Source organism: Lathyrus oleraceus, chromosome 3 (genome assembly GCF_024323335.1).
Source record: "Lathyrus oleraceus cultivar Zhongwan6 chromosome 3, CAAS_Psat_ZW6_1.0, whole genome shotgun sequence".
NCBI classification, from domain to species: Eukaryota; Viridiplantae; Streptophyta; class Magnoliopsida; order Fabales; family Fabaceae; genus Lathyrus; species Lathyrus oleraceus.
Window position 1 is genome coordinate 409,975,440 of NC_066581.1, and position 17,502 is coordinate 409,992,941.

Consider the following 17,502-nt stretch of genomic DNA (forward strand, 5'->3'; position numbering starts at 1 on the left):
GTCGCTGATGAATGTCATAACATCCAGTTTGACATTCAGACAGTAGGCCTTATGCCAGGTCTGTTATTTTCTTGATAAATAGACTGAAAATAAATACTGAGTTATAGCAGAACACCAACTATTCTATTCCTCAGTATCTGCTGACAGAGATGAATGTCATAACATCCAGTTTGACATTCAATAAATCATGTATTAGATAAACCTGCAGTATACTACTCAGAATGTCATGACATCAGCCAAGACATCAGAGTACAGTTAGATGATCTAACACATAATGCAGTCAATCAAACATCTCCACAGCATGTCACGACATCAGTCAAGACATTAGAGTCCAGTTAGTGTTTTACCATAAAATGCAGCCAATCAAACATCTACACCATCTCTCCCACTTGAAATTCTTTTAAAAAATGATTTAATGTAGCTTTTCTGAAAACAATAAAAAACTCGTAATATTTTTTTGAAAAATGGAATATGCTTTGAAAATATGAAATATTTTTACACCCTCAATCAATGACACTCATGTATCTCGCCACATCACACTTTTATTTTTAAAATATTGTTATGATTTAAAAATATAAAATATTTTGATTAAATATCGGTGTAATATTTCTTTACATGGACACTGCATTTTTACTTTCAAACACAAAGATAAGAGTTTCTCAAATATCTCGTAAAATTTCTATCTTTTTCGATTCTCAATCTTCATACTTTCATTTATTTATATTTGTTTAATTAAAGAAATATTGAATATTAAGATCAACAATAGAAAATTAAGATTTGCGGTTGGACGATAAAAAAACTAGCTGAGACTTTGAGTATAATTAGTTTTCTTTTTAACTCTAGTCCTCATTTACCAACAAAGTTAACGGTTTGTAAGAAAAACCTTAAGGGTCAAGAAAAAAATGAAATACTAGTACCATATACGCCAAGCTATCATTTTCTTTTATTTTACCGTTAACAAGAACAATAACACTTTCACAACTTAGGTCTAACGATGAAACTAACCCACATCCCAAAAAGCAAAAACATTTCCAAAAAGCAAAAATAAACAATAAAAATTACCATTTTCTTACCAAACCCCACATGGTCTTTCTTCAAAGACATTCAAAGAACATTACTAGAATCTCACTTCAAATCACGTTTTCTCTCTAATTTTGCTTCCAGATCCATCCTTGGAATCTCCAAACCTTAAAAAAAAATGTCAGAAATATATAACAATACCATCCAAAACAATAACCACAAACAACCTCAAATCTCCGAAATGTTTCAGAAATTCGCCTTAGCTTTCAAAACCAAAACCTTCGAATTTTTTGCCGACGAAAACCTCGACGATTCCGACGGTTTCTCTCTCCTCGACTCCGCCGAAGAAATCATCACCGACCAAAAAGTCGTTGTGATCAAGCCCGATCCAAATCCACTTTCTTCTCCTCCGAAGTCACCTTCACCTTCACCTTCACCGTCGCCATCACCATCGTCACCGTCACAACCGTCACCGTCATCGTCACCGTCACCGTCACCTTTGATAGCACCGATACAATTAGTGTTAAACGAAACGACGTCACACGATCTAATCTCTTCGATCTTCGCTGCGGTTTCGGCTTTTGAAGCTTCTTACTTTCAATTACAAAGCTCGCATGTTCCTTTCGTTGAAGAGAATGTGAAAACCGCTGATAAAGTGCTTGTTTCACATCTTCAGAGACTCTCTGAATGCAAGAAATTTTACTGTAACCCTAATTTGTATACCGATTTTCCGTTTGGTTCTTCGTTGGAGGCTGAAGTGGAAGAGAATCAAAGTAAGTTGAGAACACTTGGAACTGTTTCGAATCGGTTGCAGTTGGAGCTTGAGCAGAAGCACGATGAGGTTTTTTCGCTTCGGAGAAAGCTTAGTGAGATTCAAAAGGGTAATGTGAGTTTGTCTAAGAAGCTTTGTAGTAGTAATGTTAATAGTGGTTTGAGTTTGAGTTTGAATTTGAAGCCTAGTTGTGATGTTTTGTTAAGTGTTAGGGTTTTTGATTCGTTGTTGCATGATGCTTCTAGAGCGGCGCATAAGTTTACGAAGATTTTGATTGGTTTGATGAGGAAAGCTGGGTGGGATTTAGGTTTAGCTGCGAAAGCGGTTCATCCTGGTGTTGTGTATTCGAAAAAGGGGCACAATCAATATGCGCTTTTGTCTTATGTTTGTTTAGGGATGTTTCAAGGTTTTGATTCGGGTTGTTTTGGATTGAGTTCGGAGAGAAAAGAGGAAGAAAATGGAGACTTGTGTGATTTAGATTTGAAAGGGAGAGATAGATGTTTGAAGCAATTATTGGAGCATGTTTCTAGCAATCCAATGGAATTGCTTGGTATTCATCCGGGTTGCGAGTTTTCAAGGTTTTGTGAAATGAAGTACGAGAAGCTTATCCATCCTTCGATGGAGTCGTCGATTTTTGTTGATTTGGATCAAAATGAAGCGGTGTTGAATTCATGGAGGTCGTTGAGTATGTTCTACGAGGCCTTTGTTGGGATGGCGAGCTCCATATGGACTTTGCATAAGCTCTCGCATGCCTTTGAACCTTCCGTTGAGATCTTTCAAGTGGAAAGTGGTGTGGAATTCTCCATGGTATACATGGATGATGTTACAAAGAGGTTAACCTGGCCGAATAAGGGAAGGGCAAAAGTGGGGTTCACTGTTTTTCCTGGTTTTAGAATCGGGAAAGTAGTTATTCAATCGCAGGTTTATGTAAACAGTTTCAGTTTGACAGAGTAGTTTGCTCAGGGTTCCTCTTGTAGAATAAAAATTCGCAAACACTTTCTATATTCAGACAAGGCTTCTGTTTTGAACAAATCACTATTTTTCCACGATAACCTATTTAGTGCAAAGTGTAGTCAAATAACGGCTATAGTGGTGCTATGAAGTAGCGGAACTTGAATAAACAGCAACTTCTTACTATCCACGATTAACAACACTTGTTCTGGTTTTAGTTTTCCAGATTTTTCGTCAACAAAGAAGCCTAATTGTACTGAACTACTGACTGAAGAAGACAATGTCAATATTGCCTCATGTACCTGAAGTTTTTTTCTTCTTTGGATGATACTGAAGTTGGAGCAGTTTGATTTGCATTCTGTATAAAACCGCCCAAGGATTTCTAGTGTTTCTGCTGGTAATTTTGTCATGTGTTTTTTTTTTTCAGTCCCAGTTTTGTTTCTATGATTTTTTTATAGGTCACTTGTACAGAGTTAAGCTAAAATGTAAAGATAATTCCTTCTATGCTGTGTACTCTGATAAAAAAACTACATCAGTAAACTGTGTATGCTACACTTATATAATAACAGAACAATGATTTCACCAACATTACCTATGGTTGGAAATTTACTGAAGTTGTCTGTCTGTCTTTAGTTCAAATTTCAAGTCATTGTTAGTTTTGTTGGCAGGTGTTGTTTTTAATATGCTCACTTGTTATGTGATTTCTGCATAAATCTTAATCCGCTTGTCATTCACCAAGTGCATGAAACAAATTTCACGTGTTTAAGAAAAGACAGATTCTACCTTTTTTTCATTATCAAGTGAATGTGTCTCAAGGTGAAGACTAAGAAGTGTGTCTTTACTATGTTCTATCTACCTGTACTCAAGACTACTTTATAAGTATTTTCTTGAAGGCCTTTGCACATTTAAAAGAGCAGGCGCTTTGTCTTACATTCATAAGGAAAGGAGGTTTTTTTTTTTGAAAAAGCAAAATATATTAAACAACTAATCAAAGCACAAGGTGTGCAAAGAGAAGGTCCATCCAATACAAATGTTCTCCCAATATCATACAAAACTCACAAACACACCAGCCCCACACCGAACCAAAACTGAAACAACTATTTACAAAAGCTCCTACAAACAACCAGCCCCATGCTCCACCACCTTATAATTTCCAAACATCCAAACTTTCCATGGATGTTTCTGGTAGTGTATTCAAAAATTTTGATTACAAATCAAAATTCCGGTAAATCATTTTTAAATCGCCGATACAATTTTTTTATTGGTTTTTTGAAAAATGTTGTATAATATTTTTAAAAGATATATACATGTCACGTGTTTGGGCTGTTTATAAGGCCGAAATGCAAATGTCCAATGATAAGGCCTAACACAGAAGGCACAAGCAACAAACAGGAAATAAGTGAGACCTCATCCAAGTGTAGAGAACACAATCCCAACTCTCGACCTATCTCACCGTCTGATACATTCAAACGAAGATTTGCACAATGTGTCAGGTTAATCCGAAGCAATTTTAAATACTCACTCTATATAAGCTTCATACACGCAAGTTTCATGTCAAAAAGTTGATATGGGATTAGTTTACCATCTAGTGTTAATCAACTAAGGTAAATGAGGTGATTTCAGGATCAATGAGAATGGTGTGATGAGATTTCGAGAGAGAGCTTGCGTACCTGATGGGCCAGAGCTTAAGAAGAGTATTCTTGAGAAAGGATATATAAGAGGTTTCGGTATTCAACCCGGTGCTGCTAAAATGTATCAAGATTTGAAGAAAGTGTTTTGGTGGCCAAGAATGAATAAGGAAGTAGTTGAGTTCGTTTATGCGTGTTTGACTTGCCAGAAGTCAAAGATTAAACATCAGAAATCGTCGGGTCCGGTGCAACCGTTAAGTATTCCTGAATGGAAGTGGGACATCATTTTCATGGATTTTTGACAAGTCTGCCAAGGGCGACGAAGGAATGTGATTCTATCTAGGTTATTGTTGATAGGTTGAATAAATTGACTCATTTCATTCTGATTAAGATTAATTATCCTTTGCAAAAGTTGACTGGGTTGTTTATTGAGAAGGTTGTTAGCTTACATGGTATTCCGTTAAGTATTGTCAGATATGGATCTGAGATTCACATCGAGGTTTTTGTAGACGATGTGTACTAAGACGAAGTTTAGTTCTGCTTATCATCCACATACAGATAGTCAGACAGAGAGGATTATTCAGTCTTTGAAGGATTTGTTGAGAACTTGTATTTTAGAGCAGGGAGGCAACTGAGACAGTTGCTTACCATTGGTTAATTTCACCATAACAAAAATTTCCATCCTAATATTGGAATGACACCGTTCGAGGTGTTGTATGGTATAAAGTGTATGACCCCTTTTTGTTGGTATGATTATGGTGAAAGTGTTGTACTTGGACCTGAGATAGTTCAACAGACTACTGAGAAGATCAAGATGATACAAGAGAAGATGAAAGCTTCACAGATTCGTTAGCATAACTATCATGACAAGAGGAGGAAAACACTTGAGTTCAAAGAGGGAGATAATGTGTTCTTAAGAGTTACTCCGGTAACTGGTGTTGGCCGTACGTTGAAGTCTGAAAAGCTTACGTCCTGTTTCATTGGTCTGTTTCAGATTTTTCATAGGGTAGGAGAGGTGGCCTACCGAGTTGTCTTACCACCATATCTTTCGAATCTTCATGATGTCTTTCATGTGTCTTAGATGAGAAAGTATATTCCTGATCTATCTCATGTGATCTAGTTGGATGATGCGCAAGTTAGAGAGGACTTAACAATTGGGACTTTTCCGTTGAGGATTGAGGATCATGAAATGAAGCACTTGGGAGACAAGGAGATCGCTACAATACATGTTGTTTGGGGAGGTCATGGTGGTGGCAGTGTGACGTTGGAGCTCGAGAGTATGATGAAAGAGTCTTATACAGAGTTTTTCTTGTCAGATAATTTTTGAGTGCGAAAATTCTTTTAAGTGAGGAAGAGTTGTAACACCCGACTTCATTAATCGTTTATTTATTTATTTATTTGATTTAATTAATTAAATTATTTGAGTAATTATTATATGTGTGTTTATGACGTGTTTTGTCGGTGGTGGTATTTGTGTTGAATTGTGCTGATTTAATTAGTTTGGGTGGGAATTTATTAATAAAATTAATAGAATTTGAGAGAATAGTAAATGATGGGGTAAAAAGTGAAATACTAGAGAATTAAGTGGTTAGTGGAGAGAAAGTGACATTAGTTGGGCCAAATTTATAATTTTGAGGAAATTCAATTGGCTTAGTATATATTTTAAGATAAATAGAAAAATAGGTTTTTAGAGCATTTTTAGTAATCGTGAAAAAGAAGAGAATAAAGAACAAAAGTCTTGGAGAGCTAGGGCTTTGAGGAGAAGATGTTAGAGATTACTTGAGAGGTTGGTTTTGCTAGATTTACAAGGTAAGAGGGAAGATTATTCATCTAAGGGTGCCTAAATCATGAAAGGGTGTAAAGGTTTCCCTTAACCTCCAATAGGGTTTTTCTTTTCTCTATGACTTGATATGAATATGATAGATGATGCTTATGATTTTGTTTTCACCATGAATTGATGTGATAATTGTATTTTGTTACTGTGTTGTTTTGTGTTCATGAACCAATTAATTAAATAATGGATTTGTGTTGAAATTGAGTGTTTTAGGGTATGAACATAATTGATCAATTCATGATAAAAATAATGGATTTATGTTAATCGGTGAGTAATTGATGAATTTAAGCATAGTGGAATGTGTATTTGATGCATTTGAATGATATAATGAGGGATGGGATGATGTATGAGGGATATGGGATGTGGAGGATGAACGATACTGTGAAAACTGGGATTTCTAAAAAATTGTATGATGTCAATCGATTGCATGTGTTTTTTTTTTTGAAGTTTTTAAAAGAAAATTTGACTAAGTCAATTGATTAATGTTATGAATTAATCGATTGCATGCAACCTAGAAGCGAAAAAATGGAAAGGCAATGTGTAAATGAATTTGATGTCAATTGATTGACATCCCATGTCAACCGATTCATGTCAATCTATTGATGCTAGCCAATTTTTTTAAATTTTCTGAACTAAACCATGTTTTATTCCTCGACCATTTTTTCCATAACTTTGGTTCCGTGAGTCAAATGAGGTGTCGTTTGAAGTATTGTAGAGCTAACACGCAGAGCTACCTCATGGTAGTGCCTTGTGAGATGATTGAGATGTGAATGTATGTTCACTGTGTGAATATATGTTCAATGTGTGAATATATGTTGAAAATTTTATATATAATTGTGTGAGTTATTGTACATGTTTAATGATGATTGATGAACTAAGTGGTTAAGAGTGAAAACTACTTGTAATGCGTTAATGCATGATGGATTACAGTCAAAGTGAGGTTGTAGTCATTAATATGTTGTTGTGCTTGTGTGATTATTTACAGTCAGAGTGGAATTGTATTCATCGACTGTGGTTGTCATTGCATTCTAATATGCCATGCATCATATGTATTGCTATTCTGAAAGAGGCGAGTCACAAGTTCAGAGTGGGGACTAGTGACTTGTCCCTAGCTCAGAGTGGGGGCTCAGGGTTCAGAGAAGGGACCTGATTCGTATGAAGAACCAAATGTTGAGTCGGTACCACATACATATAGAGTTGAGTTGTAAGTCCTGTTCAGAGTGGGGACCGTGACGAGCATGAGTTGAGTCGATGCTGTATTGCATTACATAATGGTTGTGCAAATGAGATGTTTGTGTATTGATGAATACTCTTGTATGATTTGCGTGGTTGGTGATTTGATTGTGATGTGGGTTAAATATGAATACATGATATTTTGGTGCATGTTAATATGTGCATGGTTGTGATGTGTGAATCTACTCTGATTATTTTGTGCGCTAGTTATTATTTGAATGTATTCTCACCCCATTTTTGTGTTATTGGGTATGTGCTCATCTGGAGTACAAACAATCAAGTACCTAAGTAGAAATTTGATATTGAGGATGGTGTTGTGCCTCTTAAGTTACTTGTCGATCGAGTCTTATAGTTGGAGTCACTCTGATATGTAACACGAGGTGAACAGACTGTTCTTTTATTTATTTTATGTTGCATATCTTTCCTTTTATTTTTAATGATGAACCACTTTTCAAACTAATAACATTGTTGAGGCTTTTAAGGCCAAGTATTTTAGAATTCTACTGTTTATGAAACGATTTCATTTTTAATTATATGGTTAAAGTATGAGATTGATATCTATTGAGTAGCATCCTACTTGGAGGATATATGTGTTATACATGTTTTTATCTAATTATTTGTCAATTTGGGAAGTAGGATGTTACATAGTGGTATCATAGCGGGTTGGTCTGTCTGGCCAGATTTTGTCATGATGTTTATTCCTTAGTGAAGCTAACGGAAATATACTCGAACAAATCGCATGCTTGAATATACAACAAAGTCACCATCGAACTTTATTTATCCCCAAAGGGAAGGGAAAACATCGATAAAACCCGGGGGAAAGAGATATGTCGGGTAAGGAAGTCGGTTATGCAAGGGGAAGATATTAGCACCCCAAACATCCATGGTAATCCATAGGAACCGTTTTGATTCTTCTCGCTCGAATAGGTGTGATATCTAAAGATTACTCGCAAAAGAATTGGAAAAGGAAAAGAAATAGATAAAGTGTTCGATGAGGATTAAGGCCCTCATGCCTACGTATCCTCTTAGTGCAATGAGGAATTCAGAGCTTCGTAGTTCAAGGAACTAGAGGTGGGGGGTGAAGAGAAATGTGATCAAGGTATGGTTTGAACCAAAGGATTGTATGATTTGAACTCCAACAAGGGTGAAAAGATGAACCCAAGAGTAAACTGGTATGAACCAACAAGTGAGGGCCTACAACACTGTATCATTGTATTGGAATAATCGAAAAAGGAGAGGAATTAGGTGTTTGGGTTAAGGGCCAAACAACTCTTGATTCACAAGGGGGTACAAGATGGAACACAAAGGTATATGGTATTTGGATCAAAGATAAGGGTGTATCACATGGAGTGAATGAAGGTAGAATATGAATGTATCATGGAGATGAATGGAATGAAGTGACCGAAGTCACAGAATTGAATATTTGGTGATAAGTGACTAAAAAGGTATTGTTTGAAACGAAAAGGTGAAAGTGTATTGGAATCCATAAGAGAAATGGGATTTGTTCCATAGAGGTGTTTGGGTTACGGGCCAAACAACTCTAGATAGAAATGCGGACTATTCGTTAGGCATCCTAAAAGGGTGTATATGGAATTCCAAAGAAAGTATATTTCGATGCCAAAGGAATAATATGTCACTGGATGAACAATTTATGATCAAAGGTAGGCAATGGATAGTGAAAGATGTGAATGAAGCCCTAAGGAGAAGGAAGAATAATTAGAAGTATGCTCGCCAAGGATTCACATCCTCGTGCCTACGTATTCTCATTGTGCAATGAGAAAGTCAGACCAATCATAGTTCGAAACCATGAGAATAGAAAGAGAGATACATTTGTCTAAGCAACGGGGACTCACAAGACCAACACCTCTTCAAGGAAGGATTGTAGTACTGGATAATACAAGGAATAGTATATCATTTGCTGGGGAATCAACAATTCGAGATTAAATAAGGATAGTATCTTGGATCCAATAGCGGGATAAACTCTTAATCGAAGAGCAAAGTGGCATCTTAGCCGAAAGAGAATGAATTAAATGTTTGGGCCACATGCCAAACAACTCTCGATTGATGAGGTGGACTGTTGTTATTGTCCTAAAAGGATAGACAAGGAGAAGTATATTGATCTCAAAAGATGGTATCTTTTGAGTAGATGGAGAACGATTGATTGAGAAATAGGGTAGATTGATAAGTAAGATAGCTCACGAAGATCTGAATTCTCCTGCCTACATACCCTTATAGTGCAATAAGGAAATCTGAGCTTTCGTAGTTCAGCTCACTAGGGCTGAAAATAAGATGATTGGAGGCAAGGAAAGAAGAGTGATTGAAATTGAAATGATTAGAATGGATATACTTGATAGTTACTGGATGAGAATCACACTAAAGTCTATGGGTAAAGGTAGATATGATAAGCAACGAGCCAAACGTCTCACACCCAAAGATATCCGGAATGAGTGTAGGAAAGCTCCAATCTCATTCCTTCTTTACCACTTAAGGCTCGTGGCATGTAATTCTCATCTTAAATTTGAAGTGGAGAGAGAAGAATATTTGTAGTTGTTTCTTGCATTGATGAAGACCTTATCAATCGTTCGATTCAAATTGCACTAAAGTCTATGAATAGAGGTGAATACGATGAGCATTGGGTCATACGTCCCATACACAAAGATACTCATAATGGGGGTATACTCCAATCCCACTTCTTTTCTATTTCTTAAGGCTCGTACCATACAACTTGATTCATGATTGATAAGTTATTGATGTAGTCCTTGCTTTGTTGTAGCTTTGTGAAGAGGGAGAGACTCGTCAATCGTGTGATTAGAATTGTGCTAAAGTCTATGAGTAGAGGTTAATACGACGAGCATTGGTTCATACATCCCATACCCAAAGATACTCAGAATGGGGGTAGGAATACTCCAGTCCCACTCCTTCTCCATTACTTAAGGCTCATGCTACACAATTCTAACTTTGATTTACAAGCTCTTGAAGTTTCCACCTTTGAAGTATTTGTATAATCCGCTGCTTGGTATGACTGAGGATGCTGATCGGTAAAATAGCAAGTGTACTATTTGCACCAATGTAGTAATAAAATGGGAGTTATCCCGAGTATCGATCTCGAGGACTGCGTATTAAGTACAAATCTTTACAATAATTCCATTGAACAAAAGATCAAAGGGGGTTTGTTGATTGTTTTCAAAATGATAAGAACAAGAATAAATTACACAAAGCGTATAAAAATCAGTTAATCGATATGAGAAAGCATGCTAGGGCAAGATGTATGAATTGCTTTGTACTACACAACTTCCACATTATACGATATCTACGTTGTAATCATTCAAAGCCGATTCTCAAGAATTATTTTCTCTAATTCCTTAGCCGAAATACATAAATGAATAAGAATTAACGGCTACTACGGTATGATCCTTATTCCTAAGCGATTATACCGAAGTATTATTATACAACAAGCGATAAGGTGGTTTGTCCGACCTGAACCTTAACCATGGATCAAAATTCTATTTATCTGATAAAATAAAGCATTAAGAACATTGTATAATAATTTGAATTAAGAACAACGTTGATGATCATAAAAACATAGAAATAGTGTTCATACAGTAGCAATTCAGGGACACCCCCTAGCATTGGGGGGTTTAGCTTCTCATAGTATTCAAAGAAAGCAAATTACAAAATAAAGACATTACAATTCTTTGGTGATGAAGGTTAATCTTCAATCTCTTCTGATCTTGAAAATATCTTCTTCTCCAAACACCTTGAAAGCTCTCTTCTCTTTTCTGTATATTCTTTGTACGATCCCAAAAAGTCCCCCTTTTCTCTTTTCCAATAGTAGACTAAATAGTTCCAAATCATCTAAAAACATCGTGAAATACCAAGACCGCCCTCCAGACTTACAAAGAGACCAAAACAATAAAAATCAGCAAACGGGGCGAATTGGCCAACACAGGCCGTGTTAGATGACACGGGCCCCAGTGTTGGCTCTTTGTCAACTTCTTTCCTTCAGCTTTTGTTGACACAGGCGCCCGTGCCAGCCCCATGATTTATGCTTCCTTCAGCCTTCCACTCTGCACAGGCTGACACGGGCACCCGTGTCAGCACCATGTTTCTGTCTTATTTTTCTCTGCACGATGTCCTTGACTTCCGTTTTTCCCTAACACATCTTCGGGCTTATTGTTAGACCTGGAAACCAAATAGAACTACCACGGAAACACATAAAATGCGACAAAAAGAGATGAACCACTAATACAACATAAAACAAGCAGGAATTTATAAAATGCGATAAAACTTAAGAAATCAACTAAAAGAAAGAACAAAGTGTTACCGATTTTAGAAGATTCATGATGGATGGATGATGAAAACTAAGTGCAAATGGTGACCGATCACAACCCCAAACTTATATCATTGCTTGTCCTCAAGTGATGTAAGAGACAACACAGAGGTCAACCATGGATTTTCTTCTTTCCACAATACAGCTGATTCCATTCGCAACTCATCTTCCTCCTTCCCGATTAAGCTTCTGGTTCACCCATTCGAACTATCCACTGCATTATCATATCAGAGTGTTTCTTCACCTGCAAACTTCTTCACATCACTCATCAAATCTCTCGGGGTTAAAGTGTTTATCACTTATGATATCAAGGTATGCAATATCAACTCTTAATTTTTGAATAAATTCTACGTTCACTACACAAACCAAATTCACACACTTTTAGAGGTCTTTCGGGTTGTAACGAGGCTTAGGTGCGGTGGGGAAAGACAAGAAAATGGATGACAAAGGTTTAAAAACTCGGCATTCATGTTCTTGCTATTCTTTGTGCACAAATTATTTCATGGGGGTGTTGTCCAACTTGACTCTTATTCACTCAGTTTTTCTTTTTGAGTATCTCATTATGGCATGAGTCTTTGACTTAGGCAAGTGCTTGTACCTCATCTCATTTTTCATTTTTTTTTTCGGTAGAAGTAGATGTTTCTACATACTTTTTTTTCTTTTTGTTGCACTTGCCCTTCTTCAATTTTTCTAAGGATCACCACCCCAAACTTATCTTTTTGCTCGAATTTAGCACTACAATAGTCATGCCGAGCGAAGGTAGGAAGTGTTTGGCTTATGGTTAACATAATGGTTTTCACAAACAAGGGGGCACAGGCTCAACGGGGTTAACAATGGAAAAATACAACATTACGGATGGCTAGAAAGGCTAAAGGGTGAAAACAAACAACGTGCCTCAGTGTGCATCTTTGTATTGTGCTGTATCAGTAGAACTTACGCAAAATTAGAGAGATAAAGTCATACCTGAATGCGCTCTTTTGTGTTTGGTTATGTTGAAATCTCACCAAGTTGGATAAGCTTGCAGGATCCAAACCACTCTTCATGACAAACAACTTCTTTTTCAGCTTGGGTTTACCCTCCCCTCTTTCGGTCTAGAGTTGCCAAGTTGCATCCAACATTTTCTTTCTCAACTGTATCAACTTCCAGGTTGCCTCGGGAGCAAATCCGGTGTTGCATCTTCCCCTCACTGGTCACTAGTCCATCATTTATCTAGTAGAATCCATTTTTATCTATAACTTATGGAAATAAAACAGACACACAAAGACAAAAGAAAGTAACAAAGCAAACAAACACAACTTAAATAAAATACAAAACAATAAAACCCCCCCATACTTGAACCAAACATTGTCCGCAATGTTCATTGTCAAGATAAGAGGGGTACTCACAATGTTTATTGAGGAGGTGGGGGCGAATACGGATAATGCAACATCATGCGTTGCATCATCGCATTCATTTCATCCAAAACCGTCCCTTGGCGGCGTTGTTCGACTCTGAACCTGGTGAGCTCCTCACCTTGCCTAGATTGCTCCGTTCGAAGGTGACCGATCTCATTTTGAATCCAACCTCATTGGTCTTGTGGCATGGAGTAGGACCCTGAAGCTTGGGTCGTTTCTTGTGGTTGTTGGTAAAACTGCTCCTCAGTGCTAGGTGCACCCTCCATATGCTCATATGCAGGAAAAGAATCAAGAAAATCTCCGTCCCCCTCATCCAAGTCGGGACACTCATAAAGCCAGTTGGCTTTGTTAGTGATACTAATGAAATCATAAGCGGGTAAAGCAAGAATATGAGCTTTTTGGAAGACAAGAGAATAGTAATCTTGTTTTACCTCAATCATGCCTTGTTGAATCGACGTGGCCATGTCCAGTTTATTTTTACGCGGCACCTGTGGAGCTTCAGTAAGCGCAACACCAAACCCAAAATGGTCGGCAATCTGGGTGATCATTCCGCCAACCAAAATGTCGCCTGAAGTAGTGCGCCCAACTCTGCCTAGGTAGTCAGCTGCAAATGCTGCTACATTGATAGGAGTTTGTGCTTTCATACTATACAGAAAGAAAAGCTCCCTTTGGATGGCGACACCGGTGCTATCACCGCGACCAAACATGGTGTACGCCAAAGCCTTCTGAGCGTACCTGAAACAAGGGTAATGGATACCCGATGCTTTTTCCCCTTTGGAGATATATTTAGCATTACCTGTTATAGCGGTCCAGAATTCCGCCGGAACAAAAGTATCAGGCACCGTTCCAGGGCCTACAATTGGGAGTCTTAGGATACTCCCCAACTCATCCACAGACAATTCCAGATTAGTATTAAATAAACGAAAACGCAAACATAGTACTCTTTCTCAGTTCCATTCCACCGATTTTTCAAATTAAATTCAATGGTACTTAAAAATTCAAGAGTAATACGCGCAAATGTTGGGGCTTCTAGCTGCATGAATTCCAACATACCTAAGGTGTGGAACATTCGGTGAACTTCAGCCTGCAATCCCTGTTAGACGGTGTGGCTAGTGATTGAGAGGGGGGGGGGGTGAATAGATCACCTCTTTGAAATTTAACGGATTTAAAGTTTTATCAGAGTTTTTAAAGTTGGCGGAAAATATCAGTCCCGAATCGACTTCCGTCTATTCTGAACCGCTACTAGAAAACCGGACACACGAGTTTAATGCTGGATTTTAATAAGAATGACAGAAACAATCAACACCAGAATTTTAGCTAATTGAATGCACTTATCATTAAAGTCTATTTCCAATGAATAAAACCTAGCTAACAATTTTGTCAAACAGTTGGTGTGTATGTGATCAATGATGAACAACAATAGAGTTTAATTAAAAAGGTTTTCTTGCCACTGCTGTCTTGCAAAAAAACAATCACAACACACTAACTGAAATTGCGTAAACTGTTTTAAACGTAAAAAGGAGTAAGGTAAGAATACGATACGCAGAGATTTGGTAAGGAAGTTCCCCACGTCGTCCTCGCGTGTGGGTACGTCTCCCTCTCAATTTCAAATGAAATTGAGAACTTCGATTATCAATTATTGCCGAATTCGTTGATACAAGGTTATGATACAAAGACAGAATTCTAAATTCCAAGAACTTCTTCTTGTATGAACCTTCACTTGATCTGAGCACGATCAAGAATTTCCTGCACGAAATTGCAAACAATTCACCGGTTCCACGACCTGCTTGCGAAATCCCCCGATCTCCAAACGCAACGCTGCGGCTGAATCTGTTCTGCAAACGTGACTCACAAACCCTCAAGAACACTCCAGTTCTTGAAGGATAAACCAGTAGGTTTTTCCTCGAAACCCCCTTCAATCTTCAACTCAGCTAGATCCTCGATCGTTCCACTGCAAACCACAGCTAGATCCTTGATCGTACCACTGAACGTTATCTCGATAATCCTTTAATCCAGAGGACAAGAATGGTTATGTGTTGATGTTCTTGAAGAAAAGTGATTGAGAAGATGAAGAAGATGAAGTCTCTTTCAGGTTTCTATGTGCTCTCCAACAATTGCTGCTACAAGGCTTTTGATCTTGTGTTCAATTGTTTTCCCTCAAAGAATTCGTGTTTTTGCACTGCTGTCACAACATGTCTTATATATGCTGAAAAACAGAAACTGTTAGAGCACAAAACAACTTTATGCATTGATACATGAGAGTATGCATCAATGCATACTGTAAGATAAATGAGTTTTTGGTGAATTGAATTAAGCATGTATCGATGCATAATTCGTATGTATTGATGCATATGACCTTTCCACTAACATGTATCGATGCCTAATGCGTATGCATTGATACACAGGTTGTTTCAACTGATCATGTATCGATGCAAGGATCGTATGGATCGATGCATAGAGCCTTTTGCCTTTCATGTGTTGATACATGACTCGTATGCATCGATGCATACTGAACAAAAAGAGTTTTGTGATATACCACATGCTGTATGGATCGATGCATAGGCTTATGTGTTGATGCATACTGACACAACATGGATTTTATGTGTTATTTTAAGAGATGTATCAATGTAGGTCTTTATGTACAGTTATGCAACAATAGAATGGGATAAAAACACAATAAAAACACAAGTGTATCATGTAATGTAATGCACAACCAACATTTGGATGATGATCACACAATTTGCTATCATTCAAAATTAATTCAAAGTAAAGAATTTTCTCACAAACTCCCCCTTTTTGATGATGGCAAATTCTTGGCAAGATGTGTGATACTCCCCCTGAGTTTGTGCATATCTGCATTTTCTCCCCCTTTGTCAACATCAAAAAGAGGAAGAAACAGGTTTATCAAGGTAGCATGTTGTAGCAGGGCATGGCAAAAATATTGATAAAAAAGGCTATCATTCACAAAGTAAAGAATCATTCACAAAGAATGACGAATAAGGGCAATAACCATAGAGATAAACAGAAGTTGAAAAGCATTTAAGGATTCGAACGAGTTTAAGAGTTACATAAGCTAAACCATATATTGTGCAACAAAAATAAAAACTTGAGCAATATGAGATGAAATGCAGTGAGATGAAATGATGGTGGGTTAATTGGGATTGTGGCCACCACAGGACTCTTCATCATCTCTGGCAGGATCTCTGTAGCTTGGTGGAGGCGGAGGAGGAGGCATTGTGTCTGGATTTTGGCCCATGAAGGAGTATTGCCTAAATCGGTTCTGAACTTCAATGCTTCTAAAGCTGTCCATAATACCAGGATTTTCGCGGCAGTCGTCCATAAAGCCAGACATTTCGTTGTAGAAAACTTGGTGCCATTTAACCAAGTCTTGGTGCCAAGCGTGTTGATTCTGATACATCCGTGTATGCTCATCATGCCAGTCACGATGCTCCTTGTGCCACTCAGATTGTTGTACATTCCAATACCGTGCTTCTTCATGACGAAAGTGATGTCTAATCTCTATGTGATGTCTAATCTCTATGTGTTTAGTGCGTGAGTGTAGAACAGGGTTTTTAGTAAGGTTTATGGCACTAGTGTTGTCACATTTTATAGGAATACATTTGAGTTGAATGTTGAAGTCTTGTAGTTGCTGCTTCAGCCATAAAATCTGAGCGCAACAACTACCGGCTGCAACGTATTCTGCCTCTGCAGTTGACAAAGCCACAGAAACCTGCTTTTTGCTATGCCAACTTACCAAGGAATTTGAAAACAGGTGACATGTACCACTTGTGCTTTTCCTATCTGATTTGTAGCCAGCAAAATCAGAATCGGAGTACCCTACTAAACTACAATCACTTCCTTTGGAATACCAAAACCCATATTTAGGTGTTCCGTGAAGATATCTAAATATGCGCTTAACCGCTTTTAGGTGCGATTCCTTAGGATTTGATTGATAGCGTGCACACATACAAACACTAAACATGATGTCAGGTCTAGAAGCAGAAAGATACAAGAGAGATCCAATCATACCTCTGAACTTTTTGACATCTACACACTTACCATGCTCATCCTTATCTAGATTTCCGTTAGTAGGCATTGGGGTGTCAATTGATTTTGAGTCATTCATTCCAAAGCGCTTGAGTAGTTCTCTGCAGTATTTTGTTTGACATACTGCTGTACCCTCATCAAGTTGCTTTATTTGCAGTCCTAGGAAGTAGTTCAGCTCCCCCATTAGACTCATCTCAAATTCACCCTGCATAACCTTAGAAAATTCTTCGACCAAGTGTATATTAGTTGAACCAAATATTATATCGTCGACATAAACTTGAACTAAAAGAATG

The 17,502-nt window shown here is 37.6% G+C and overlaps 1 protein-coding gene across 1 annotated transcript; it reads left to right on the top strand.

Annotated features, from left to right (window-relative positions):
- Window positions 1–987: 987 nt before the first annotated feature.
- On the top strand, window positions 988–3,331 carry LOC127127970 (protein GRAVITROPIC IN THE LIGHT 1). Its single transcript, XM_051057231.1, has one exon. It carries the CDS (start codon window positions 1,199–1,201, stop codon window positions 2,744–2,746), a length of 1,548 nt encoding a protein of 515 aa, XP_050913188.1. The 5' UTR covers window positions 988–1,198; the 3' UTR covers window positions 2,747–3,331.
- Window positions 3,332–17,502: the final 14,171 nt, after the last annotated feature.

What these genes read in the sequence shown, in the direction of transcription:
- LOC127127970 (XM_051057231.1), top strand. Translation starts at nt 1,199, where the DNA reads ATGTCAGAAATATATAACAATACCATCCAAAACAATAACCACAAACAA.